Raw genomic sequence first — 27,325 nt, 5'->3', positions numbered from 1 at the left:
CTTCCAAGCTGCTGCCAACCATGCATCTCTGGAGATGTCCTCAGAGGTGGAGTTGAGCATCTCTTGTGCTGCCTTGTTGTAGGGGTGGCGGGACTTGAGTCTGCTTGGAGGTGCTGGTGTTATTGTGGTGTTGTGCAGGATGTGCCAGTCATACTTTTGTGCCTTCCTGGCCAGGGCGAGGGTGGCAGCCTCCCGTCGGAGGCCGGCCGGTGCTATTCCCGCGAGGACTGGCAAGAAGGACACAGGGGTAGGCTTTAAGCATCCAGTTATTATCCGGAGGGAGGTATTGATAGCCACGTCGACTTTTCTTGCATGAGGGCTTCTGCTCCAGACTGGGGCGCAGTATTCCGCTGCAGAGAAGACCAGAGCTTGGGTGGATATTCGCAGTGTCTTAGCGGAGGCTCCCCAGGTTGTTCCAGCGAGGCGGCGGATCAGCGCGACCCTGGATGTCACCTTGGTAACAAAGGGTTGATGAGGCTTTCCGGTTATGTAGTAGTTCTTCTTCTTCCTCCTCATCTTCATCTGAACCAGATTCAGGTTCAAACATATATGGCTGTATTTGTCCAATTTGTCCTCCTGCCATTTTGTAAACAAATGGGCAGAACCATGGGCAGTCCTTTAGTGATAAGGGGGAAGGACTAGGACAGGTGGGTGGTCTTATAGGAGGAGGCGGAGGGACTGGATTAGATGGGTGGTGCTAAGTGAAACCAGGTATACTTAATGAACTGGTGGGTGTGTCTACATAAAAACAACATTTTAACACTTACTGTACACTTTTTTTTGTTGAAAAAAATGCTTACATAATAATAATACCTTATGATCAGGTTTTAGGGTTGAAAAATATCATGGCACTCCATCTTTAACTGATATATCAGATAACAATGCTATGTTTTCTAAGCACCTGTCTCAGTTCTGTAAAGATTCAAATGTAACGATTTCGAGTAAATCTATGTTGCCTGACAATACTTTTACTTTTATTAGTGATGCATGGCACACAACGTCATGGCTTGACCATTGTTTAAGCACAGTTGATGCTCATGCCTGTATAGACAACATGGAGGTGTGTTATGGGCTGGCCATTTCAGATCATATGCCTATGGTTATGAATATTAATATTGTCAATCTCCCCACCTCTATCAACATTGATCCTGGTATTAACTCAGGGAAGATAGACTGGTCAAAATTAACCAGTGAGGATATTGACTGTTACACTGCTACTACTGATAACCTGCTTGATAACATTGTTGTCCTGCCTAAGGAGGCACTGTACTGTAATAACCTGAACTGCAAAAATGTGCAGCATGGCATCCATCATGTATGATCGCATTGTGGAGGCTCTCATTGCCTCTGGTAGGCAGCTATGTAAAAAAGGGGAAAAACAGGTGCACAACATTAAGCCTGGTTGGCATACGTTTGTGGCTGAGTATCATGTGGCTGCCAGGGCAGCGTTCAAACGCTGGAATGAATCTGGTAGGCCCAGACAAGGTTCAGTGTTTGAGGATAAGAAACTCACCAATGTGAAATTTAAATGTGCTGTTCGATCTGTAAAAAGACAGGAGAACACTCTGAGAGCAAACTCACTTGCTAGTAAGCTACAAAGTAAAGACTTGTATGATTTTTGGAAAGAGGTCAAAGTAATGTATAACAGTAAAACATCTCTACCCTCTAACATAGAGGGTGCATGTGGCCCGGTTGAAATAGCTGAGGTATGGAGAAAACACTATCACAACCTATTTAACTGTGTAAAACGTGGCACTGTGGCAGTAGATCATGTTGAACTATCTGAAAGTGTACTGATCAGGTCTGATGAGGTGGTTGATGCCATTAGGTTGTTAGACAACAACAAGGCATGTGGCATGGACCACATCACAGCAGAACATCTCAAATTTGCAAGGAACAAAATGCCCTTTACTGGCCTTGTGCTTCACAGGTCTGATGGGTCATGGTGTCCTCCCAGAAGCAATCACTTCTGTACAATTAGTACCTGTCCTTAAAGACAAGGCAGGTAAACTAAACAGCATTGACAACTATAGACCTATCGCTCTGGCCAGCATTCTCTCCAAAGTTTTGGAGAGAATCCTGCTTCCACAAACACTTCCAGACGCACGTCTGGAAGTGTTTGTCCTGACTGCAGATAACCAGTTTGGATTTAAAAAGAAACACGGCACAGACTTATGCATCTTTGCACTTAAAGAACTGATTGCCAGCTACAGTAGCCATAATTCCACTGTTTTCCTCTGCTTCTTTGATGCATCTCGAGCATTTGACAGGATTAACCACTTCAAACTGTTTCAGAAACTGCTTGATAGAGGCACACCTAGATACATTTTACGTATACTGGTGTTTTGGTATGCAAATCAGAAAATGCAAGTCAAGTCAAGGTAATGTAATATCTGCCCAGTTCTCTATTAGCAATGGGGTACGCCAAGGGGGGATTTTACCCCCTGTTTTATTTAATGTTTATATGAATGATCTATCTGCTGGATTAAATAAGTGCAATACGGGCTGTCTGGTAGGTAACTCTATCATCAATCACCTGATGTACGCTGATGACCTGGTCGTGTGCTAAGTCCTAACAGTGGAGGGTTACAGCAGCTATTGAGAGTCTGCTCAAAGTATGGTATTGATCATTATTTATAATGCAAAAAAAAGTAGTGTCATCATGATTGTGAGAAGCCATCATGATTGTGAGAAGCCATGAGGACAAGAAATTGGCTTTCCCAGACTTCTACCTAAGTGACAGTCGGTTATCTTTGAGCGAGGAAATTAAGTGTCTGGGCCACATTTTTACCGACAATCTCCAAGATGATAGAGATATCTCTAGGCAGTGCCGTATACTTTATGCCCAGGCCAACATGCTGCTTCGAAGGTTCAGTATGTGTTCTGATCCTGTTAAGTGTGCGCTTTTTAAAGCATTTTGCACTCCTATGTATACAGCCTTCTTGTGGTGCACATACAAGAAGGGTAGTATGCGGAGGCTTAAGGTGGCATACAATGATGCCCTGAGGATTTTACTTAAGGTCCCTAGATGGCATAGGGCCAGTCACTTATTTGTGACATGTGGTATCCACACTTGCGAGGCCCTCTTAAGACACTCCATGTATGGTTTCATGTCCCGACTGGATGAGTCCCGGAACAGTATTATTGAGGATATAGTCAATCCTGGGAAAAGCTGTCTAGAGATACTCGTCCAGGCTGCAGAAACCCTGGAGAGCCAGCTTATATGTGTGATTTTATGTCCTTGTATGGTATGGTTGTGTTTTATGTGCTGTTTTTATTTATTTTATTTTAGTCTATTGTATTTGTATGCTGTTCTTTTATGCTCTATGGACCCCCTGAGTGTCTGGAATAAAGTTTGAATTGAATTGAATTTGTGTGGACAACACTTTAGTTGTGTTCAATCCACAGGATTCAGGAACAGCTGGGTGTCTGTTGGTGTGAAAGGACACCTGAAAGGAAGGGTCAAGACCAGCTTTGAGAAGGCAATACAAAAACTCACATTTACAATTACATGTTCAAATCCGCAGTGTTCATTTGGCCATTTCTAACATTGTAAAAAATGGAAACTAACAGACCCATTGAATTCCATTTGTACACTCAGAGTTAAATTAACACAGTGTTAAATGTACAGTGGACTCATGTCTACTACCTGTGCATGTTCACGTGGTTCCTATCTCATCCAGAGAGACACACAGCTGAGCAGTGGGCATCTCCCCCAAAATGTCCCATGTGTTTGTCTGATCATTGAACAACTCGATGCAACAGAGATTGCTACATGGAGAGAGAATAGCCATGTACATTTACTCAATTACCGTCCTTAAGTACTATTGTGAAGTACTTTTACTTTACATTGTTAAACTTTTACTCCACTACATCTCAGAGAAATATATTGTATGCTTTACTCTACTACAATTATTTGAAAGCTTTAGTTATGAAAGCTTTAGTTACACATTACTTTACTTATACGTACAAAACATGCTTTAAACTCTTAAGGAGTAGTTCACCCAAAAAATGACTTATTTTCTATCAATTACACATACACACGGATTTTTAAAAAGTTTTTGTCGCATTCCTAAGCCATTAATTTGATGACCGGATCATCAGACTCTTTGAGTCTCCCGACGGTCATCAAATTATTGGCTTAGGATATTCCCTTAAAGTTATCCCCTTAACATTGAAGTCTATGAGAGCACCTCAGATAATGTTCAAGCTTGTTGAGATCGCCCTGAAGGGCCGGGACTCTCTGCGCTGACTGGACCATTACTTTCAGTAAGTGGTGTGCTAGTTTAAAACAGACACAACTTTGAGTGGAGCACGGCTAGTCACTATTCAAAATTATCATTGTATAATAACAAAACTATAAAAAAATATATAATAATATGCAGTAAATAATACTTACTTCTAGCATGTACCCTGTAATAGCTTAGGTACAAGGTATACATGCTGTAAAATGACTGTATAACAATAGTTATGGGGTGAGTACAACACATATTTGATAACATTTCTGTAATGATAAAGCACACAGAGGACCTGTAGGGTGAAACCTTTATTCATTATCACAAACGAAACCATTATCAATATTTATTTTCCTTGGTATAAAAGGTTTTATTTGCGGTCAGAAAAACACCTCAATAAATATACAAACTCTGTAGAATGTAAATAAGTAATCAAACTAACTAACTCAACTGACTCTGGCATCTACCAAATATACACTATGATAATTTATCAATCCAAACAACACACACATCAACACAAATTGAACAGCTACACAGACGCAGCTTGTCAGCACTTTACTGCACCATTATTGCATTCATATCAATGGACATAATAATTATTGCATTGCATACTAATGAATATAATAATGAACATGAGTTTTTTTTAATCTGTGGACAGACACTGGTACTCATATTGTTCAACCAATATTACCATATGAGCTGGGGGCGAATAAAAGCATCTGAAATTCCATCAAGTAGAATAGAAAATAAGATCCATAAACAAGATAAACAAAATGCCTAACACAAGATACTACTAATGTTTATTTTATTCAGTCATATTGATATTGTCAGATTATGTGATTCCTCTGCTTTGGTATCCTTCTCATTGTCATCCTGGATTAGACTTAATGGTCATATACTGTATGTGTCTGTGTGACTAACTTACACTAAAAGGCTGTCCCACTGGATGAGTCCTCATGTGTCTTTTAAGATTATTCATTATAGCAAAGCCTTTACCACAAAGTGTACAAGAAAAGGGCTTTTCGCCTGTATGAGTCCTCATGTGTATTTTATGTTGACCCGTCTGAATAAAACCTTTACCACAAACTTTGCAAGAAAAGGGCTTTTCACCTGTATGAGTCCTTATGTGTGTTTTTAGAGTGCCTTTCTCAGCAAAGCTTTGACCACAAACAGAACAAGAAAAGGGCTTTTCGCCTGTATGAGTCCTCATGTGTATGTTTAGATCACCCTTGTGAGCACAGCCTTTACCACAAACTGTACAAGAAAAAGGCTTTTCGCCTGTATGAGTCCTCATGTGTGTTTTTAGACTACACGTTTGAGTGTAGGCTTTACCACAAACAGTACAAGAACAGGGTTTTTCACCTGTATGAGTCCTCATGTGTGTTTTCAGGGTATCCATTTTAACAAAGCCTCTACCACAAACTGTACAAGAACATGGCTTTTCACCTGTATGAGTCTTCATGTGTTCTTTTAGATGACTTGTGCTAACAAAGCCTTTACCACAAACAGTACAAGAAAACGGCTTTTCACCTGTATGAGTCCTCATGTGTGTTTTTAGATTACTTGTGCTACAACAGCCTTTACTACAAACTGTACAAGAAAAGGGCTTTTCGCCTGTATGAGTCCTCATGTGTGTTTTTAGATTAGCCTTGAGAAGACAGCCTTTACCACATATTGTACACGAAAAGGGCTTTTCGCCTGTATGAGTCCTCATGTGTGCTTTTAGATTACTTTTCTGAGCAAAGCCTATAACACACACTGTACAAGGAAATGGCTTTTCCCCTGTGTGAATCATTGTGTGTATCTTCAGTTGTCCCTTTTGCTTAAATATTTTGCCACACTCTGTACAACTAAAGCTTTTCTTCCCTGCGTGACCCTTCATGGAGTGAGTTTGTTTCGATGATTTCAGGTCCTGGGACAGCTCGCGCTGTCCTCCCACATTGTATGTCTTGTGTGATTTCAGTGTGTTTAAAGCTGACTGATCTCTCCTAGTCTCCTCCCACTCATCACTGTCTTCAGTGTCTGATTCAGAACAGTGTGAAGAGAGGAGCTGGTCATCACTAGTTGGTTGTGATGTTTCACAGTCCTCTACATCAGCTTGTGTTTTCATGTGTTCAGTTAAGGTGCTGGCTACAGGCTGTGTCTCTCTGTTTTTATCATCATCTTCACTTTTCACTGCTAGTAAAGTCAACGTTGACCCACCAGTTTCCTCTGGTCTTTGATGTAGCTCCTCCTGTTCCTCTTTAATCTGTGGAGGTTGTGGTTCCTCCTGAACCAGACTGGAGCTCCGCTCCTCTTCAGGTGAAACATCCTCTTTACACACAGGGACGTGCAGCAAGTCTAGGAAAAAGATATAATTACCCCAGGGGGGTCCCCACATGATTTTGGGGGGTCCCCAGATGATAGTGAAGTGACAATGTAAGGACTTTTAAGACCTTTTTAATACCTAAGAAAAGTTTAAATGAAATTTAAAAAAAATACTGCATTACTGCATCAAAAGTAATCAACAAACTATACTATAAAAACTGGTCAAACATTGGCCAAATTGTCAAATAATATAAGAAAGAGGCAATTGTGAAAAGAGCCGATCTACAAGCTCACAACGCCTCGCATTGCGAGGCGTTGTGAGCTTGTAGATCGGCTATTTTCACAATATTTATCTGTGGAATCAGGGTGGGGGGTCCATAGTTCAAATATGATTATTTTGGGGGGTCGCGGCCTGAAAAGGTTGAGAACCACTGATTTAGATTACACTGCATGAACGCACATGCGTGTCTGCGTGCCCACATCAAGTCACTTTTTGACCAATGCGGCCCAGACCCCAAAATGAGTTTGACACCCATGATGTAAACAGTTCAGATAATAACAGTACATGGCACCTTCTAGTCAGTGTTGCCATGTCTGCTTTTTGTTTCGTAAAGTTGCTTGTAAATATTGGTGGCTGTGCGTTGCGGTTTTTGGGGCTTGTTTCTTAACACGTTCCCTGCCATTGACGCAGATCTACGTACATTTTTTTAAAATCATGCTAGAGGGCGCCCTTTGCAAACCTATGAATGATCCCTTGAATGTGATGGTGCGCTGACTGCGCTCTGTGCTGTAAATAGTGTGGCTGTTGTTTGTTTACATTGCAGCGCTCTCATAGGAGATGCAAGATGAGCTGAATGAGAGGCGGTCCCTATTATTTTGAGAGTATTAACTTCAGTGAGTCTTCTGCAGCAGGTTAGTTAATACTGAAGTAGAATTAACTGCAACGCTTCAGTGAACCCATAAATACTTATACTACTGAGCCATCGTCCGATTCATGGTACATTCTGTTCAATGCAGGGGTCCATGCATCGATGTAGTCACATGGTTAATACTAAAATTGATAAACTATATGAATCGGTATCAATTCATATCGATAACTGATTATATTTTTTAAATAAAGACAGAGTGCTTGAAACTTACTGAGATCCAGGTGGTTGTCAGGTTCCTGTTTAATAGAAACAGTCCTGGCTCGAGAACTGATCTTCACCTGCAAACTGGACTCCACACACTGGTCTAGAATTAAGGAATACAATACACACTCATTTAATAATAAGGACTTTGTGACATGAATAAGGGCTTTAATAATAAAGATTTTGATGCGACATAAATAAGGAATTTAATAATAAGGATTTTGATCTTTCAATAGGTAGTGTGGTTCTTTTTTTTTAAGTGTATACCTAAATAGGCCAAATGTGTGTTGCTGAATGTGTCTTACTGTTTTATGCTTTTGCTTTGCTTTTTGCTTTATTGTTACATTATTTGTACTTTTTCTGTAAAGCACTTGTGCTTTAATCTAGTTCTGTAAAGCACTTTGAGCTGCATTTCATGTCATAAAAGGTGCTTATTATTATTATTATTATATGTTAAGTTATTCAACATAAATCAGCTTTTTATTTAACAGAAATATTGTGATTGATATCACAAGCAATCAGGCTTAAACATACCTATCCTGTACAGATTTACTACAGGTTTAAGACTAGAGACTAGAAACTAGAAAAAGTGCTCCTCGGAGCACAGGTCTACGCCAGGTCAGGTAGATTAGTGTGGGCCAGCAATGTTCGGAATTCACTTATCAGGCTGGAATGTGAAAAATCAGACGGATGCGTCTTTATCACTTGACTAAAGAGATAATATGTACCGATTTTGTGTGATGTTTGGACAACATTTGTGGGAGTCATTTAAAAATATATATGTTTTACAAAATTCGGCCTCCTGGTGGCGCTATAATAGGCAGATGTGAAAAATGCAGGGCAAAAGTTTTTCCTTGGCCGCTGGGGAGTGTGCATACAAAGTTTTACACAGATCGGTGCAGTTATAGTTAAAAACACGAATCGGCCTATGAGGCTGATTTAAAAAAATTCATGCAGCATTTCTTCCTCGGCTTAGTGAGAATGTTCGTACAATATTTCACGAAAATGACAATGTGTTTATGATGTGAGGCATTTTGTTCAAAACGGAGCACTCCAGCAAACTTTGGAAGCCATTCTTATCAGGATGGACTATGAACAATCTGAAAGGCACGTTTCGTTGACTATAGAGATACTGTGTACCGATTTGCGTGATGTTTGGATAAAATCTGTAGGAGTACTGTAAAAAAAAAGTCATGTTTTGCAAAAAGCGGCCTCCTGGTGGCGCAATAACAGGGCCATGTGAAATATTTGGGGCAGAAGTTCTGAATTGGCACCCAGGGAGTGTGTGTGCACCGTTTCACCGGAGATTAGCTGTTCACAGACGGAGGGGGCGACGGACACACACACACACACACGGACGGACGGACGGAAGGACAGGGTGCAAAACATAGTCTCGGCCATGCCTTTCGGCCTGGCGGAGACAATAAAACACTACATACCTATCCTGTACAACTTTACTACAGGTTGCATCCTTGAATCAAACTGTCCACGTCCCTCCATCTCTCGTTGTTCCTCTGACAACGTTGAATATCTTTTGGAGGCCATCTCTCTAGATACTGTAGACCTCTCCCTGTGGTGCTCTGTGGAAATCACCATGCATTAGCAGAGAGAGAGTGCCAGACGAGCAGGTCCTGGTCAGTACAAGCTCCAACCTGTTTGGTATATATGTGCCTCGGGCCTAGGAGGTAGGAAGTTGGGCTTACCAGTATAATCGTATTAATTATGTAATGATGATGGGTTGTATATGCTTAGTGATTAATTGGTGTTTTTGTACATTTTAGGCTGAACTGGTGACGCACAGGGCTGTGGTCAGCAGGGCAGCCACTGTTCTTTTTCCTCCATTTTATTTTAGTAGTTGTTGCTATGCTCAAGTGCCTCCCTTGTGTTCAGCTTTTTGTAGATTATTCATTTATTGTACCTTCACCTTGATGATCGCCAATGTCTTTAAAAAATATATATAAATATCTAATCTGCAAATGAAAGAATATCTAGCAAGCAGTATTTTTTATTGCATATTTGATATTTGTTATATTTATTTATGATCCTGAAATAGATAACACAAGTAGGTATAATATTGTTGCTGTCAGGTGGAAACCTCTTTCCCAATTTCCCAGTTACTTTTCAGAATTCTAATTAAAAAAGTAACAGAAATAAAGATCAAAAGCTTGTAGATCGGCTACTTGTGTGTGACATTGTAATATGATGAATGGCATTAATTTACAAAAAAGATAAAAAGGTTAAAATATGGAGATACAAGGTTTCTGCCAGACAGCAACGATATATAGAAAAGGAAACAGCCAAAAGAGTGAGGATTATGTAGATCTCAGGATTCACATGAGAACGGTGTGGCTAGGGTGACCATATATACAGCCCCTCAAACCGGGACCCTAAAAGAGATATTTCACTTTCAAACATGTTTGGGGTCATTTTAACGTCTACTTGGGCTTCACCCCAAACAGTTTTGATATTCATTCATTTAACAGACACGCCCCCTTCCTATACACACCCATTGTATTGAATTTAACCATGTTAGGCTCATTTAAAACACCCCTCTTGGTTCTAGTGATCGATATTGTCCTTCTAAAGCGTGAGGACACCGTGTTTATTCAATTACATGTTTATTTTTTATTTATTTTTTTCATTATTATTATTATTTTGAACATTTTCCCAAAACATTACACGGTCTCCTCACGCCTTAGAAGGACAATATCAGTCACCAGAACCAAGGACGGGTATTTTCAATTAATCTAACATGGTTAAAATAGAGTTTGAAGTTACAATGGGTTTGTATGGTTAGGGGGCGTGTCTGTTAAAATGAATATCAAATATCTAAATCGAGCAACTTAAAAACTGTCTGGGGTGCTCACAAAAGCCTGAGTAGACATTAAAATGACCCAAATATGTTTGAAAGTGAACTAGAAAAAGTGCTCTTCGGAGCACAGGTCTCCGCCAGGTCAGGTAGGATCGGACGGATCCGTCTTGATCAGTTGACTATAGAGATCATGTGTACCGATTTGCGTGATGTTTAGATAAAATCTGAAGGAGTAATATTAAACATTTTTTTTTATATAAGTTGGCCTCCTGATGGCGCTATAATAGCGCAATGTTGAAAGGGTGGCATTTGTTCGTCAACGTAGTGCAAATGTGCGTGCGAAGTTTCACCGCAATCGGACGCTGCGTTCATGATTTGCAACATTTTTTTCAAAACGGGCCACTCCTGCAAACTTTAGATTACTTACTTAGCCAATCAGGATGGAATATCTAACATATCCGTCTTGATCACATGACTATAGAGATCATGTCTACCGATTTGCGTGAAATTTGGATAAAATGTGAAGGAGTAATATAAAAAAATGTGTTTTATGTAAGTCGGGTGGAGCTACTGTATAAAAGGCAGATGTGAAAAATGCAGTACAAAGGTTTTTCCCTGACCTCTAGGGAGTGCACATACAAAGTTTTACACAGATCGGTGCATTTATAGGTACAAACTTTTCTTCCTCGGCATAGTGGGAATGTGCGTGCAAAATTTCACGAAAATTGCAAGCTGTGTTCATGATTTGAGGCATTTTGTTCAAAACGGAGCACTCCTGCAAACTTTGGAAGCCATTTTTAGCCAATCAGGATGGAATATACAAAATCTGAAAGACCCGTTTTGTGTAATGACTATAGAGATATTGTGTACCGATTCGTGTGACGTTTGGGCAAAATCTGTAGGAGTACTGTCAAAACATGTGTTTTGCAAAAAGCGGCCTCCTGGTGGAGCTATAACAGGCCCATGTGATCAAATTGGGGCAAAGGTTTTGAATTGGCATCCAGGGAGTGTGTGTGAACAGTTTCGCTGCGATCAAGCCAACGGTGCCGGAGATTACCTATTCACAGACGGACGGACACACGCACACTAGAGATGCGCGGATCGCGGTTTTAGCCGCGGTTGCCGCAGTTAACCGCGGTTTGGGTGGATTCGGGTCAATCAAATATAATTATTAATTAATATCGGATAAACCGCGGGTGAAATATTGCGGTAAATAAATTAATGACATCTAATATATCTATCCATAAAATAGCTAAATCTCTGCGTGCTTGTGTCTGTGTGAGTGTGTAGAGCAGCTGTGCGATGCGATCACATGCATTGATTTAGCCTATGGAATGTCGGTGCCTCTTTTTTCTAAACCGGTCTGTATGTTCAGCGCAGCAGAGCAGTGCGCTCTGTATGTTGGATGCCGCATATATGTTCGATGCCTGTATGTTGGATGCCGCACAGAGTCTGTATGTTCAGCGCAGCAGAGCAGTGCGCTCTGTATGTTCAGCGCAGCACCGGTTAAAAAAAAAAGAAAAAAGACGCACCGACATTCCATAGGCTAAATCAATGCATTTTGTGATCGCATCGCACAACTAATACTAAAACTAACCAGAAAATAATAATATTTTGACATACGGGAAAAACGGTTGGTGCGGATGCGGATATTTAAATTGGATAATATAATTATTGCGGTTGGATAACGGGCGGATAATTAATTTGTACATGCGGATTCGGGTGACGTGAGAGGCCATCCGCGCATCTCTACCGCACACACACGGACGGACAGACGGACAGGGTGCAAAACATACTCTCTCGCCAGGCTGAAAGACAAATATCCCTTTTATTCAATATGCACCTTTGTCGTGCATCTATCTTCACTTTTGAATGCTAGTAAAATCAACGTTGACCCACCAGCCTCTTCTGGTCTTTGAAGTAGATCCTCCTGTTCCTCTTTAATCTGTGGAGGTTGTGGTTCCCCCTGGACCAGACTGGGGCTCTGCTCCTCTTCAAGTGAAACCTCTTTACACACAGGGACGTGCAGGAAGTCTAGGAAAAAGACACAATGAGACTCTATTAAAGGTTTGAATCTTGTTACTCCACTGCAGTACCTCAGTGCTGAGTTGTGGCTGGAAAAAATGTCAACAGATTACTCTTTGCTCACATCTTCAAAACAACATTTTTTGACGGTGCACTAACTGCACTCTGTGCTGTAAATAGTATGGCCGGTGTTTGTTTAAGGTAGGTCCCCACCAGACCGACTGGTTCAGACAAATTTCAGACTACTTCAGACTGCAACAGACTGGTATTTGGTTGGCAAAAGTTGGCATTTAGTCTGTCAGCCGACTTGCCCCATTGAAATGCTAATTTCAGCCAAATGTGGGGAAAAAAAGGGGGAAAAAAGGAAAAACAGCGCCCTCTGCTGTTCTTGAGAGATTACTTTCAGCCTAGGGTCTAAGGCAGCCAGGTCTGCTTATTATAAGCGACTTTGGGCTTGTTTCTCTGCAAAGTCACTTGTAAATGGATGTTCCCAGCGTTTTTTCTTTTTTTCTTCACTGACGTGCAGTGGTGTAAAGTAACTAGTACATTTACTCAAGTACTGTACTTAAGTACAATTTTGAGGTACTTTTACTTTACTGGAGTATTTCCAATTGTCTATACTTTTAGTTACTATAGTTACTTTGCAGATATAAATCATTATAAAACATACATTAACCACTTTAGCCCTATTTTATACCTGAAAATAGCAGATCTACAAGCTCACAACGTGTTGCGATGCACGCGTTCCGAGCTTGTAGATCTGCTATTTTCAAACATTTTTGTACTTTTACTTTTGGTACTTTAAGTACATTTTTATACCAATACTTTAGTACTTTTACTCAAGTAAATGTTGAATTCCGGACTTATACTTGTAACAGACTCAGAGTACATCTATTGCATTGATACTTTTACTCAAGTAAAACATTTGAGTACTTTTTCCACCACTGCTGACGTGTACACAACATTTTTGAAAACGGTTATTCGAATAATCAAAAATAAATACATTAATTAATTTATTGAAATTAACACCCAGAAAATAGCCAAAACTGAGCACATTTCGATCTATAAGGCCAAATCTCATTTGAAAAAAATATATTAAGAGTATATGAAAGCCAATTAAAATGTTTATACCATTGGAATCTTACACACCTGCTCCCAATAAATTACATCACCACAGCGCAAAAGTAGGTCAAATCAATCAATCTCTCTCTCTGGGAGCGACAACGAGAAACAGTGAATGTAGGTTTTCATAGACATGGTCGCTTGTTTCTCTCACATAATCTGGCAACACCGACAGCCCTCGCTACGCTGTTGTTGTGCTACATAGCTACTCCCAGTCGGGCCCCGGTCGCCAAAGAACTGAACATGTTCGGTCGGCTCTGGGTCGGCCGAAAAGGTCCCGACGGACCACCCGACGGACCCCTAACCGACTGGACGACTATATAGAACACTTCCCGACGCCAAGTTGGCCCAAAGTCGGTCTGGTGGGGACCTACCTTTACATTGCAGCGCTCTCATAGAACAATGGTTCTCAACCTTTTCAGGCCGTGGCCCCCCAAAATAATCATATTTGAACTGGAGACCCCCCACCCTGACAAGCACTAGGAATGTAGGAGTTGAGGCATTACATTTAGTTTGACTAAATGTAATGCCTGAGTCAAACGCGAGGCGTTGTGAGCTTGTAGATCGTCTATTTTCACAATGTCAACGCCTCTTTCTTTAATTATTTGACGATTTGACCAATGTTTGACCAGATTTTATAGTATAGTTTGTTGATTACTTTTGATGCAGTAATGGTTATCTGGGGACCCCCTCAAAATCATGCAGGGATCCCCCTGGGGGTCCGGACCAGCAGGTTGAGAACCGCTGTCATAGATGATGCAAGACGAGTGAGAATGAGAGGCGGTCCCTATTATTTTGAAAGTAATGACTTGTAAATGTTAGATCAGTGAATCTTCTGAAGCAGGTTAGTTAATACTGAAGTAGAATTAACTGCAAAGCTTCAGTGAACCATAATAATTTTACAACCGAACCATCGTCCGATTCATGGTATTTAGATGAAGGGGTCAATGCATCCATGTAGTCACATTGTAAATGCTTAAATCGATAACCGATTCATATCGGTTCATCTTAAACCCTCCGTACCGGCCCACTTTCACCAATGAAAGAAATAAAGAGCGAGAGCTTGAAACTTACTGAGATCCAGGTGGTCTTCAGGTTCCTGATTAAGGTGGTCTTCAGGTTCCTGCTTAACAGAAACAGTCCTGGCTGGAGAACTGATCTTCACCTGCAGACTGGACTCCACACACTGGTCTGGAATGAAAGAATACAAGAAATACTTGAATAATAAGGACTATATGACATGAATAAGGACTTTAATAATAAGGACTTTATGACATGAAAAAGGCCTTTAATAATAAAGACTGATTGATTTGATATGAATAAGGACTTTAATAAAAAGGACTGATCGATGTGATATGAATAAGGACTTTAATAATAAGGACTTTATGACATGAATAAGGACTTAAATAACAAGGACTTTGATGTGACATGAATAAGGACTAAACTATATATAGAGACTATATTACTATTACTATTATAGCTTAATAAACAGCCGAACACTCCTGAATAGAACTGAACCAGACTAAATTGATTCATATTATGAACCTGAATGTTTCTTTAAAAAAAATATTATAAATCTCATCTCAAAATGAAAGAACATCTAGCGAGCAGTATTTTTTTATTTCATATTTGAAACAACAAATCAGTTTGATAACAGATTTATAGATAACACAGGTATATATAATAGTGTTGCCGTCAGGTGGAAACCTCTTATGTCCAAAACTGTTACTTTTCAGAATTCCAATTCAAAAAGTAGCAAAAATAGCAGATCAAAAGCTTGTAGATCTGCTATTTTGGCTACTTTTGTGTGACACTGAATGAATTAGGACATTAATTACGTAAAAACAAAAAGGTTAAATATGGAGATACAAGGTTTCTGCCCGACAGCAACGATATGTAAAGAAAAAAAAGAAACCGTGAGAATCATGTAGATCTCAGGATTCACATGGGAACGTGTGGCTCCAATGATGATCTCTGACTTCATGTGACTACATGGATTAAGCTCCATCGTGGCGATGGATTCCAATCATTTGGGTTCCATAGCCGTGTGTGTGTGTGTGTGTGTGTGTGTGTGTGTGTGTGTGTGTGTGTGTGTGTGTGTGTGTGTGTGTGTGTGTGTGTGTGTGTGTGTGGAGGGGGGATAGGCTACAGAAATGATCATGGCAGTGTGGGACGAGGAGTAAAACTCAGTCATCAAAACAGAGTCTACTGGCTAGTTTATTGATTTTACAAGCAATGATCCCTAAAACAGATCTACAACCTAACAACACCTCACCATGTAAACACTGTGTCATACCTGCTGTGTGTAGTTTGGTGTTGTGTGTGTAACAGACATACCTGCAGTGTGTAGATCGATGTCCATATCCAAATCAATGCCCAGCAGTTTGTTTTGTTTCTCCAGCAAAGTTTCTAGTGTCTCTATCTCTCTCTGGAAGAGGTTGCACATGAACTCTGCAGCCGCACTGAGGCGCTCCAACACAAACACTCTGACAAGCTTCACACAACAAACACCAGCACCACGCTGCTGTTTGTCCAAAACACACAATATCTCCTCTCCCACCGACGTCATGTGTTCATTTATCTTCAGCCGTACAGACTCCATTTGACACGTTTTTACCTCCTTTATGACACGTTTTTCACAGCGACGAGTTAAGAATTATAATATATATCGGTCATGACCACGCTGATCAACGCTATGGTGCATTATGATCATAGAGTTAAAAATAATAGAGAGGGCACCCGATATCCTCTCCCCATCCACTTGCATTGAGTTGCTCACACAGCATAGGCCGAAATCACCCCTTCTTCCGGGTTGTGAAATGTGGTGGGCGAGGCCTATTTGGGGCTTCTGCTCGTCACTTCTGTGACGCGTTTTGCCCCGTGCGCAAGCTCGTGCGCACGCTCGTGAGTCAAGCCCATTGGTCGAAACTGTTTTCGCTCGTTCGTGACAGAAGCCCCAGGCCGTTTTAAGCTGCATTACCATGAATGGCCAGCATGTCCATTCGGCTTCAATGAAACCACTGGGTTCTGGGGGCTGGGACCATAGACATATAAAGGTAGACGCCTCCTTCGGCTCTGAGGCATTGGTATCTCGAGCGCCATTTTAGCTATGCATTTTAGCGCAAGATATATTTAAAGAAGGAAGGGTCATCTACGTCATTTTCGCTATCATGCAATTCCAGCCGGCAGATTCGTCGCACCATGGGAGCCAGACTGCAGCCGTGAGTTCAGTGGAATGCTTTGGAGTTAATGAGAGCCCATGGATCAGCTCATGAACAAAATATATTTCTGAATGACTGAGACCTTTGTAAAGTAATTGCTTCTGGAAAATAAAAGAAGACATATCACACATTGGTTTCTGCTGTGTTGCTTTTCGATGTGTCCACTGTATAAGTTTATTGAGCTATCTAAAGAGCACAACCCAGCTAGCAACTGAGCGTGACCGCTGACGTCAGGCTGGTAGTTTCTGGGCGTGCCGAAGACCGACGACCCTGGTCTGTCCCCACGCTGAAGGGGTCCCGCTCATTGAAATGCGTGGCGATGTGTCGTGAGCGTCTATTGTCGCACCAGTGTGACGCTGTCCATGTTGAGGACAAGACTCTCTGTCTCTCTGTCTCTCAGTATTACTATACTTGTGAGGACTCATACTTGTGAGGACATAATAAAGCACGTTTATGGATCCCATTAGGTTTTTTTTTGCTATTTTTCACCCTGAACCTAAGCTTGGTGTTATTTAGTGATCAAAACAAAGTAAGGTGACCTAGGATTCATTCTTATTGTATTGTATTTACTCATTGCATTGTTAATTCTGTGTATTGGGATTTAATTCCTATTTAAAATACAATTAAATAATTTTCTTGTGTTACCTTTAACTATCATTTAATACTCAAGTGGCATATTGTTAATAACACACATTAATTAATTATGAATATAACTTCTTATGAAGTAGTGAGATTGGAATAGAATTATCAGACAGCCTACAGATATTTTCTGTCTCTGTTTGTCTGTCTGTGGACACACATCTATCAATGCTGATGTGTTGTGAATGTTTGATTTGACCATGAATGTTTGATTTTCTCCCATTAGCATGCAATCTTATTGAAGCTGAGCTTACTCTCACTCACCCTGTCAGCAAATCTGTACTTGTATATGTGTCACCCTTATATTTAGAATATATAATTATGACTATTTAGATCTATACTGATCTTTACTGCTGTTGCTTTGCTTAATCTTCTTAATAAATTATCGACACTTCACCCTGACTTGATATTAATATTTTCCATTATAGACAGAAATATTGTGAGCTGTTATTGAGGTAATTTCATAACAATTCAAATTCCAGCTGTTATTGAGGTAATTTCATAACAATTCATAACTTCTAATGAAGTAGTGAGATTGGATTAGAATTATCATACAGACATACATATATTTTCTGTCTGTGTGTGGACATCCATCTCTCGCGTCGCGTGACGTCACTTACGTAATGACGTCACGAACGTCCTCTCCCCTTTCCAAAGTAGAAAAGTTATTCTTTGGCTTAGAATCATATTTTCTCATTGTGTGTACCTTACTGATTAAATGCGTTTAGTGTTTGGTTGTTGTTGTTGTTTTAGTGTTAGTTTATGCATTTGTAGATTCAGCCATAAGCCAAGGCGACGCTGCTGTTAGCTTAGCGCGCTAGCGAAGCTAATGCTATCGCCAATCTGCAGACTGTACTATTAAACAACTGGGCTGACGATAAAAAGCGGTCTTTGTCAGTGAATGAGTTGCCAATGTTTCCATGTCGATGGAAATATTTCCATGATGGACATCATAACCCATTTTCAGTAATGGTATTAGTGATTTTATGTAACGTCGCCTCACCAGTGTTGCCAGATTTCGCGAGAGTAATAAGCAACCAGGTCTAAGAAAACAAGCCCAAAAGAAGCAACTATAGGCCACTTCAAACGTCGGCTATTTGAAAATAGCTGATCTACAAGCTCACAACTGCAATTAACCCCCAACTACCATTATTTACTGGCAACTTAACTGGGAAAAACAAGGCTAACGTGGCTTATAATAAGCAGACCTGGCCACACTGCGTAGGCTACCACCAGACTACTGTGGAAAAGCTGCTTTAAAGGAGAGCCTGTTTAGAGGCCGACGTCTGTGATAAGCGTTGAATATTTTCTGTGGTGTTGTAAAAAGATTGCAGCCTGTCTAATTTGTTTATTCTCCTCTCTCTTCAGTTTGGAACCAGACCAGAAACCAGAAACAAGCTGTACAAGAAGAAAACGGTCAACGTGGTATGTCTATAATGTCTTTTTGGTGCCAACTTTGAGAAAAAGGCTCAACTGCTGGAACACTACCGTTTGCATCATAGCAATATCTCCTCAGTCAGTCCATTGCCCTGTCTCTACAATGACTGTGTGTGCACATTTCAGTCAATAAATGCCTTGAAAATTCATTTATCCAGGTTACATACCCAGAAAGTTTTTCAAAGTTACAATCAGCTGGAAAGTGTGTCATTTGTCTGTGCAGTATGTAAATTCACTCAACCTTTTAAAGAGACAACTAAAATGATTATGTCCATTTTGAATAGCTTGTATACATGATTATTGTGCAATTGACAGATTTTGTTCTCAATTTAAATGGTATGAAATGGCAGTGCGGCCACCCTACTCACTGTACCCTGTACCCTGTACACGTATGTTTAAAATAAAAGCATGAATATATTAATCTGTCTATTATTTTTAATAGCTTAGTATTGATGCACAATAACATGTATGTTTATGAAACACAATTGTATACATAATTATACAATATATGTTGCCCCACCCTACGAGGTAGGGGGTCGAGGTAGGGTAGGGGGTCCCTGCTCCATCTCCCCATCAGTTTGGGAAAACGTTGAAGACCCCTGTGGTGCTTCTTTTGGGCTTGTTTTCCTAGACCTGGTTGCTTATTTCTCTCACACAATCTGGCAACACTGCCAGAGACGATTTTTATACAGTCTATGGACGATACATGCCGCTGTTTAGATGCCTCAATAAAATCATACAGTGTGCAAAAAAAATCCGAATTGATTGGATAAAAACCTGTGATATGTCTTCTTTTATATTCCTGAACCGATTATCTGACAAAGGACACAATCGTTCAGAAATAGTGTTTGTTCACAAGCTGGTCCAGCTGGCTGGCATAGACTTCATTGTATTTCACCAAACTTCCTGTTCCCGTTTTGGCTCCCATGCGCATCAATGGCGTCTGCCATGCAAGCAATGGCGTCGGCCCGCCCCCTAGGCTGTCCCTACCTTGTTTTCTAATTACCAAGCCCCCAGAACCCAGTGGTTTCATTGAAGCCAAATGGACATGCTGGCCATTTGAGGTATTGCAGGTGTGGCCAATGTATATGTACGAGCCCATGGTGCTCCAGTGACGTCACTGAGGACCCAAATAGGCCGCGCCCATCACATTTTCCAATACGTTTCCAACCCGGAAGAAGGGTTCAATTGAGCCCATGCGCTGGGTGAGCAACTCAATGCAAGTGGATGGGAGGCGATATCCGGTGCCCTATTATTTTTAACTCTATGCTAATTACCTTGTTTTAGCGTAGGAAAGCTGTGGGCAAGCTTCCCTGTGTGTCACAGAAGGGGGCGTTCGGTAGGCCAATCAGAGCCAGGTGGGGGCGGGCATTTTTGTAACCCAGCTCTTAACCCTTTAAAAGGCAGCAGCTGTGCAGCATCTAGTTAGTTGGAACTTGGCAAACTCCACAGTCTGGATTTGTGCAATAATAAATCGTCTTTTACTGTTTTACAGTTTAAACAGGTTCCTATGTTCCTATGCTTTTGGCTGTCTTGGAGTATTTGTGTTATATGTTATGCTTTCAGTGCCATTAAAATATGGAACACAGACATTTCATTTGCTGTTTTTGTCATTTGAGAAAATTCTCAAATGAACAATTATTTCAGTCTTTCAAAGTTGATAGCTCTGTTCTGACCTGAATAGCGAAAATAAGGATGTTGGCTAAAGGCAATTCTGCAATGTGGCCAGCATATTTCATGTAGTCTGCCACTGGCAGACTGCCAGTGAATGGAGACAAAATATTTTGTGACTATTACTGTTACTTGAAAGTATTTTGGTTTGAAAATATGCAATTTAGATGTAACCAAATATAGGCATATGCCTACTGGATCCATCCATAACTCTTAACCGCTTGAAAATAGGTTGAACATTCAGGGAGTTGTGATGATTGCTCCACTTGGTCGGAGGCGCGGCGAAGCCGCGCCTCCGACCAAGTGGAGCTTACTATGTAACCCTGCTCAGGTTGTGTGTGTGTGTGTGTGTGTGTGTGTGTGTGTGTGTGTGTGTGTGTGTGTGTGTGTCTGTCTGTGTTCATGCCCATGTGACTCACATGCGTGCACTGCCTGTAAGCAGCCACCCGAGTGCGCCAGAGTGCAGGAATTTAGACAATGCTCTCATTACAATGCACAACAGCCTCACACACACACACACACACACACACACACACACACACACACACACACACACACACACACACACACTTCTCTCCCCATCACAGTGAAATAACACGGATTACAAGTCCGTAAATACACAATATTTTCGAGCTGCGTTCGCTTCCAGCGTTCGCGCGTCTTACTTGTTTTAATTGTGGAGAGACTGTCAGCTTCAATGGACATAAATGCATTAGAACAGTGGTTTTCAACCTTTTTCATATCAAGGGCCATTATTTATTCGCCATTTGAGCCACGGAACACCGTTTGATGAGCTTTAGCCTCTCACACCCAAAACTTAGAATATGTTGTTACTTGTTATCGTTCGATAAGATGCTGTCAAAATAACAATTCGTTACGTTCTCTAATTGTGTACATGTATATAAGTAATGCAGATCAGCAGATGTTTAACAATTTGACTCTTGAGAGTGTGAAATGCTATACTCAAGATTTAAAGATCTATAAGGGTCCATTTGGTTATCAACTCTCCGTCATTTAGCTGGGGACCACCTGGAACCCCCTCAAGGACCACTGGTGGTCCCCGGACCACTGGTTGAGAACCATTGCACTGACAAGTCCCGAAAAAGACGCACTGTGATTGGCCAGTAGTCAACGCACTGTGAGTGCTGTGATTGGCCAGTAGTCACTTTGAGTCTCAGTTTGCCTACGCTAAAATGACGGCCGCGATACCACCCAGACAGCACAGCGACGTAGCGCCGATGTAGTGCCTATGCCTACATCCCTCTGTAGCATTGTAGGGGCTATGTCGCGTGGGGACCGTGCTCACTGGGAAGACGTCTCTGCGACGTCGCTGGCCGCTTTTGCGGCGACATCGCGGCTCTCTCTGTGCGATCTTAATCCCGACGGTTGGACGCTTATCCTCCCTTCACCCTCTCCTCTTCCTCCCCTCATTCTCTCCTTGTCCTCCCATTATCCTCTCTTCTAAAGCTGTCCATTCTACACTTGCATCCTCCCTTCACCCTCTCTTCCTCCCCTCACTCTCTCCTTGTCCTCCCATTATCCTCTCTTCTAACTCTGTCCATTCTACACTTGCAAACATTGTTGTATTATGGTTGTTTCCCCAAAATCCCCAAATTAACACCATGTCATTTATTCTAAACACAGTCCTTACCTGCTGAACCTGGTAATGGAAGCCTTTATAATGTATATGTTCCGTTAAAAATGCAGCCATAACAAAATCATATTAAAGCAACAGTACCTTTCAAGCAACATTTTAAATTAAATGTAATACTAACTAAATAAATAAATAAATACAACTCAGTAAATAGACACATACAACTCATGGGTGTGGGAATCAAAAATGCAGGCTTAACTAAATTCAGCTTCAATAAAATAAATTGGAATCTCACTCTCATTTTCAAAAGGCTACATTCAGTCTATTGACTGACCAACCATAATATCCTCGTCAAGTATTATATTCACACATAACACATCTTCAACTACACCCACCTCTGCCCTTTTAACTTTTGACTCACTAAGTAAAAGTTTAAGTTAAACTTAGTTTAAACTTACTGTTGTGGAAATCCAATATTTCCTCGGTGAGAGAATGAAGCGTTAACACTGATAGGGTTTCAGTACATTTATTAAATACAACAGATGAAAAATAAATACAATGTTGAAAGCTGAAGGTGGAGACATGGGGGATACCTTCTCTGACAGAATGCAGTGTCAATACATTCTGTAAAACAGTCATTAGAGAAGAAAGCATATAAGGAAGAAGGCATCTGGAATGGACTTCACATATCACACTATTTCACCTTCAATTAATGTTTTGGTGACAACATTGCTGAATATATAACTATACTGAGGCAGTTTGTGAATGTCATTGTGGCTTCTTTTTTTTGTTCTGCAAAAAATGACAAAACATCAAATTCAACACCTAACTTTTTTTGTGATGACTAAGAGTTTCCAACAACAACACATTAATATTGAAGAGCAACGATCAGATGTATATAATTGTCACTGCACCTGCAGACTTGGAACCATCTGTTCCCAAACCCCCTGGGAGATGTTCCTTAACACATTCTTCCAAAGCACTGTCACCTATCCTAAGACAGCCCACTAACACCATATCCCTGGACACCTACACAATCCCCGTATTCCTCCTCACCACCCGCAGTAGATCTTTGTTCTGCTGCTGTCACTGTATATTATCATAATATGTGTTACACTCTCATCAACTTTCCAACAAATATCTGTTCAAGGATTGTGTGCGTGTGTGTGTGTGTGTGTGTGTGTGTGTGTGTGTGTGTGTGTGTGTGTGTGTGTGTGTGTGTGGAATCAGCGCCTCCTTGTGGCGACACGATCACAAGCCAGACGTAGCCACTCCTGGATGACTCTCTCGGTGTCTGCCTCGTTGGTCATCAAGCTGTTGTTCTGCATGGTTGATACTGTAAGTGCGATATACAAGCCATGTGTTAATTGGTAAAAGGGGATATTTCAGGAGGACGTGAAGATGTGGTGTGATTAATAAGATAAGGAGAAGATTATAATACTTTATTAACTAATTAATCCATATGTGTCGTGTTCCATACTCCCATTTGATGAACGGATTCAGTCGGCATCAGGAGGTAGGTTTGTAACTAACTGTTCTCAATTTATTTGTAAAATGTCCTAAGTGTCATACCTACTACTAGGCTACTGAATTACAGGGATGCACCCCCAAGAAGCCCAATTTTCAGCGTTGTGAAACTATATTTGATTTCTTTATGATTAACTTTTATTATTTTTAGCACACTAGTAGAAAGGCTACATATGCACAATTGAGTGAACCCAGAATATTTTGTGTAGGATTTTGTTCATGTCAACTTAACCTGACAGGTAATGCATCAGTACAGGCACATAAAAAAATCATTTCCCCCATAATATAATATGAGAAGTGAAACTTTCAGATATTCTTGAAAATGCATACCAGCTGTGGCCAATGGCCTATCAATCGGTCTAATTAGTTAGGTAGCCAATCATAGCCTTACATGGAAGACCTTCTATAGACCTTAGCTATTAGATATTGTAGAACTTAATGCTTAATTGAGAACAGCAGGAGGATGAAAATCGCCAAAAAGCACCACAAAGTTTGGCATACAGCAGAGATGGGGACTCGAGTTAGGGACTCGGACTCGAGTCGCACTCGAGTCGCCAAAAACGAGACTCTCGACTCGACTCTGACTCGCCCCTCAAAGACTTGAGACTTGACTCGACTCGAGCCTCAAAGACTTGAGACTTGACTCGACTCGAGCCTCAAAGACTCGTGGACAATCTTTATTTTATGTTTTTTTTTTGGACAAATAAATGAATGAAATGCCCAAAAAACTTCCACTCCCCTGTCCCCCCCCCCCGCAAAGAAACCTCCGCTCCAGTGCGCGCTGCGCGGAGCCGGCTTCAGTCAAGCTGTTTCGTGCTGCTCATTAACGTAAACATGGAGAGGCGAGCGCAACAGCTGCTATGTGTGTGGCCGCCGCGGCCTTTCATCATAAAGTTTAAATATAAAAACTTCGAAATTAACCAAATATGTTTAGCTCAGAATCAGCTATATAACCTCAGTTATCTTGGCATATGCTTACATTTTTTATAAGATGGTCGGATCATCTGTGACAGCACGTTTAGGAAACATCGGATTTTCATTTCGTTAAACCCAGCTGGGTGAATATTCAACACTTCACCACGGTAAATGCTACGCTCATGTAATGTTCACTGCATAAAAGCTGTGGTTCTCAAACCTTTTCAGGCCGTGACCCCCCAAAAGAATCATATTTGAACTGGGGATCCAAATTTAGTTTGACTCGGTTCCACAGATAAATATTGTGAAAATAGCAGATCTACAAGCTTGCGAGGCATTGTGAGCTCCGTTGTGGTCCCGACCCACAGGTTGAGAACCACTGACTACAAGCAAGTGATATGTCTATGACAGCTGAGGAGACACAGAGATATCACGCCACTGCTGAGAAGATAAGACGCCACTGCTCTGCTCGCCTAACCTGTGCGCAACAGGGCATATCTCCGCCAAGCCAGGGTGACCTACCCAGGCCCATGAAATTCATATGCAGGCATAGTAGCCAATTAGAATGAAATCTGCAAAAACTGACTCATATACTGATACAGAACCATATTGGCTATATATTATCGCTGTCGGGTGGAAATCTTGTATGTTCCTTTTTTATTATTATTTAAAAACAATTTAAAATCGTGAAAATAGCCAATCTACAAGCTGTAATTATTAATAATTAAGAAATACTATATTTTAAAGAGTGAAAAATCAACTAAAGTCATTATTAGTGCAAGTTCAATCACATTTCATTTGAATGAAAATAAATTGTGGGGAAAATCTCTAATCTGTGAATCTAATGTGATTTATTATGACCTGTCTATACTTTTACATCTATGCCTTTGTGTGTGTGTGTGTGTGTGTGTGTGTGTGTGTGTGTGTGTGTGTGTGTGTGTGTGTGTGTGTGTGTGTGTGCATAATAACTGTATTTCAGCCTTAGGCTACATCATATAAATACATAATTAAATAAATTAAGAATAGAATCCCCCCCCCCCTTTAAAAGACTTTAAAAAGACTCGAGACTTGACTCGGACTCGACCCTCAAAGACTTGACTCGGACTCGACTCGACTCAACCCTCAAAGACTTGAGACTTGACTCGACTCGACCCTCAAAGACTTGAGACTTGACTCGGACTCGACTCGACTCAACCCTCAAAGACTTGAGACTTGACTCGACTCGTGCCTCAAAGACTTGAGACTTGACTCGGACTCGAGCTCAGAGACTCGTGGACATCTCTGGCATACAGTATAGTTGCAACTGCAAGTGTTATTCTATGTTGTGCGTCCATGGGAAAAGTAAAGTAGTATATTTTGTTATGTTGCATCATTGACCTATACAGACAATATTTAAGTTGGGCTGATTTCTATGTTTGAAAATATATTTAGATTGAGTTGTTAGCTTGAAGTAATTTGTTAAAAAGTGGCCCAGATCAATTATTGAGTGGAGTGAATTGAAAGGAAAGAACATTTTTCAGATGGTTGACATTTCTGTATTATAAATCCTCTTTGGATTAGTCTTATGTATTATTCTAATATTTTGAGATACTGGATTTTTTTATACCTCAATCAATGTTTGACATTTTTCACTTTGAGCAATGCATCTAGAATTCATCACTATTCCAAGGGGGAAAAAGGGAACATTTCCATATTCAAATGTTTTGATATGCACCTGTATGTGTAAGACTTTGATTGTATTTGTAGGCAGTGCTACTTACACACTATCAAGTCTTTAACCCTGGTTTGTCTGACTCCTCTCTTCTCTCCCCTGCCACACCAGTTCAACTGAACTGCAAGCTGGGGAGCAAACACTTTGGTGCAGATTCTCCACCACCCAGTGACAACTTTGACACCTGTAAACATTGAAAATGAGGTAAGATATAACATAATCACATGGTAATTTGCATTAGAGTTGCTTTTATGTATTTATTTAGTTTCCACATGCTTCTGTACTTCCAAGAGCTCAACAGAGCTCACAAAACTACTGTAATTGCCCTTACATTCAGCAGAAGTGCTGCAGATAATATCCTGTTTAAGGCAATTCATGTTTTTGAAGCCAAAACGGAATGGCATCCATGAGAAAGATGAGGAGATGAGCTATTGTTCTAATTACCAGTATATTTTTTGTTTCTGTGTTTTTCAGCTTCTCCTCCAGTGTGTCAAGGTCTTCCATTGACAGGAGGGGAAGTTGAGTATCGTCTGTATCATCCTCCGAAGGTAAGTGGAGCCTCCTTCCCCTTAAAAGGACTTTCTCCAGGTTGTGCACCACAGCTGTTAAGTGCTGGAGTTGGAGCTGCATCTCTCCAAGTGTTTCCATCATGGTTCTCTCAACAGCTGTTTGAATGGGTGAGCAATAATTGGTTATTTGGTCAAATGGTAACATGAAATTACAAAAATGTCAGGTTGAAACATTTGAAAACCTACATGTGCATTGAGCAGGAACCAACCGCCCAGTTGGCCAAACCCTGGCTCTTGAAGATGCTAAAACAAGAATTTGCAATTTGTATATTAATACCATATACCAGAAATCTTGTCCATAACTGCTTTAAAAACACATAAAAAAAAGCTTAATAGATCAGAGCTGATGATTGTGAATGATGATTTTCTGCCATAAACCTTTTAAAAACATCAGCCTGGGCTCCAGCTTC

At 40.7% G+C, this 27,325-nt stretch overlaps 1 protein-coding gene across 1 annotated transcript; it reads right to left on the bottom strand.

The window, feature by feature from the left end:
• Window positions 1-391: 391 nt before the first annotated feature.
• Window positions 392-12,409, bottom strand: LOC308102518 (uncharacterized protein; the record flags this gene model as incomplete). The annotated part of the gene is made up of 5 exons (XM_080452261.1): window positions 12,384-12,409; window positions 9,112-9,252; window positions 7,683-7,775; window positions 6,438-6,575; window positions 392-453 (listed from the first exon to the last, which is right to left on the bottom strand). The coding sequence occupies exons 2-5, from the start codon at window positions 9,215-9,217 to the stop codon at window positions 392-394; spliced, it is 399 nt and encodes a 132-aa protein (XP_080308387.1). The 5' UTR covers window positions 9,218-9,252; window positions 12,384-12,409.
• Between the last annotated feature and the right edge of the window lie 14,916 nt (window positions 12,410-27,325).

Source organism: Gymnoscopelus braueri (assembly GCF_963280865.1).
Source record: "Gymnoscopelus braueri genome assembly, chromosome: 16".
Classification (NCBI taxonomy): Eukaryota; Metazoa; Chordata; class Actinopteri; order Myctophiformes; family Myctophidae; genus Gymnoscopelus; species Gymnoscopelus braueri.
Note: the sequence above shows the minus strand (reverse complement) of the source record. Positions and strands in the feature narration are given on the sequence as shown.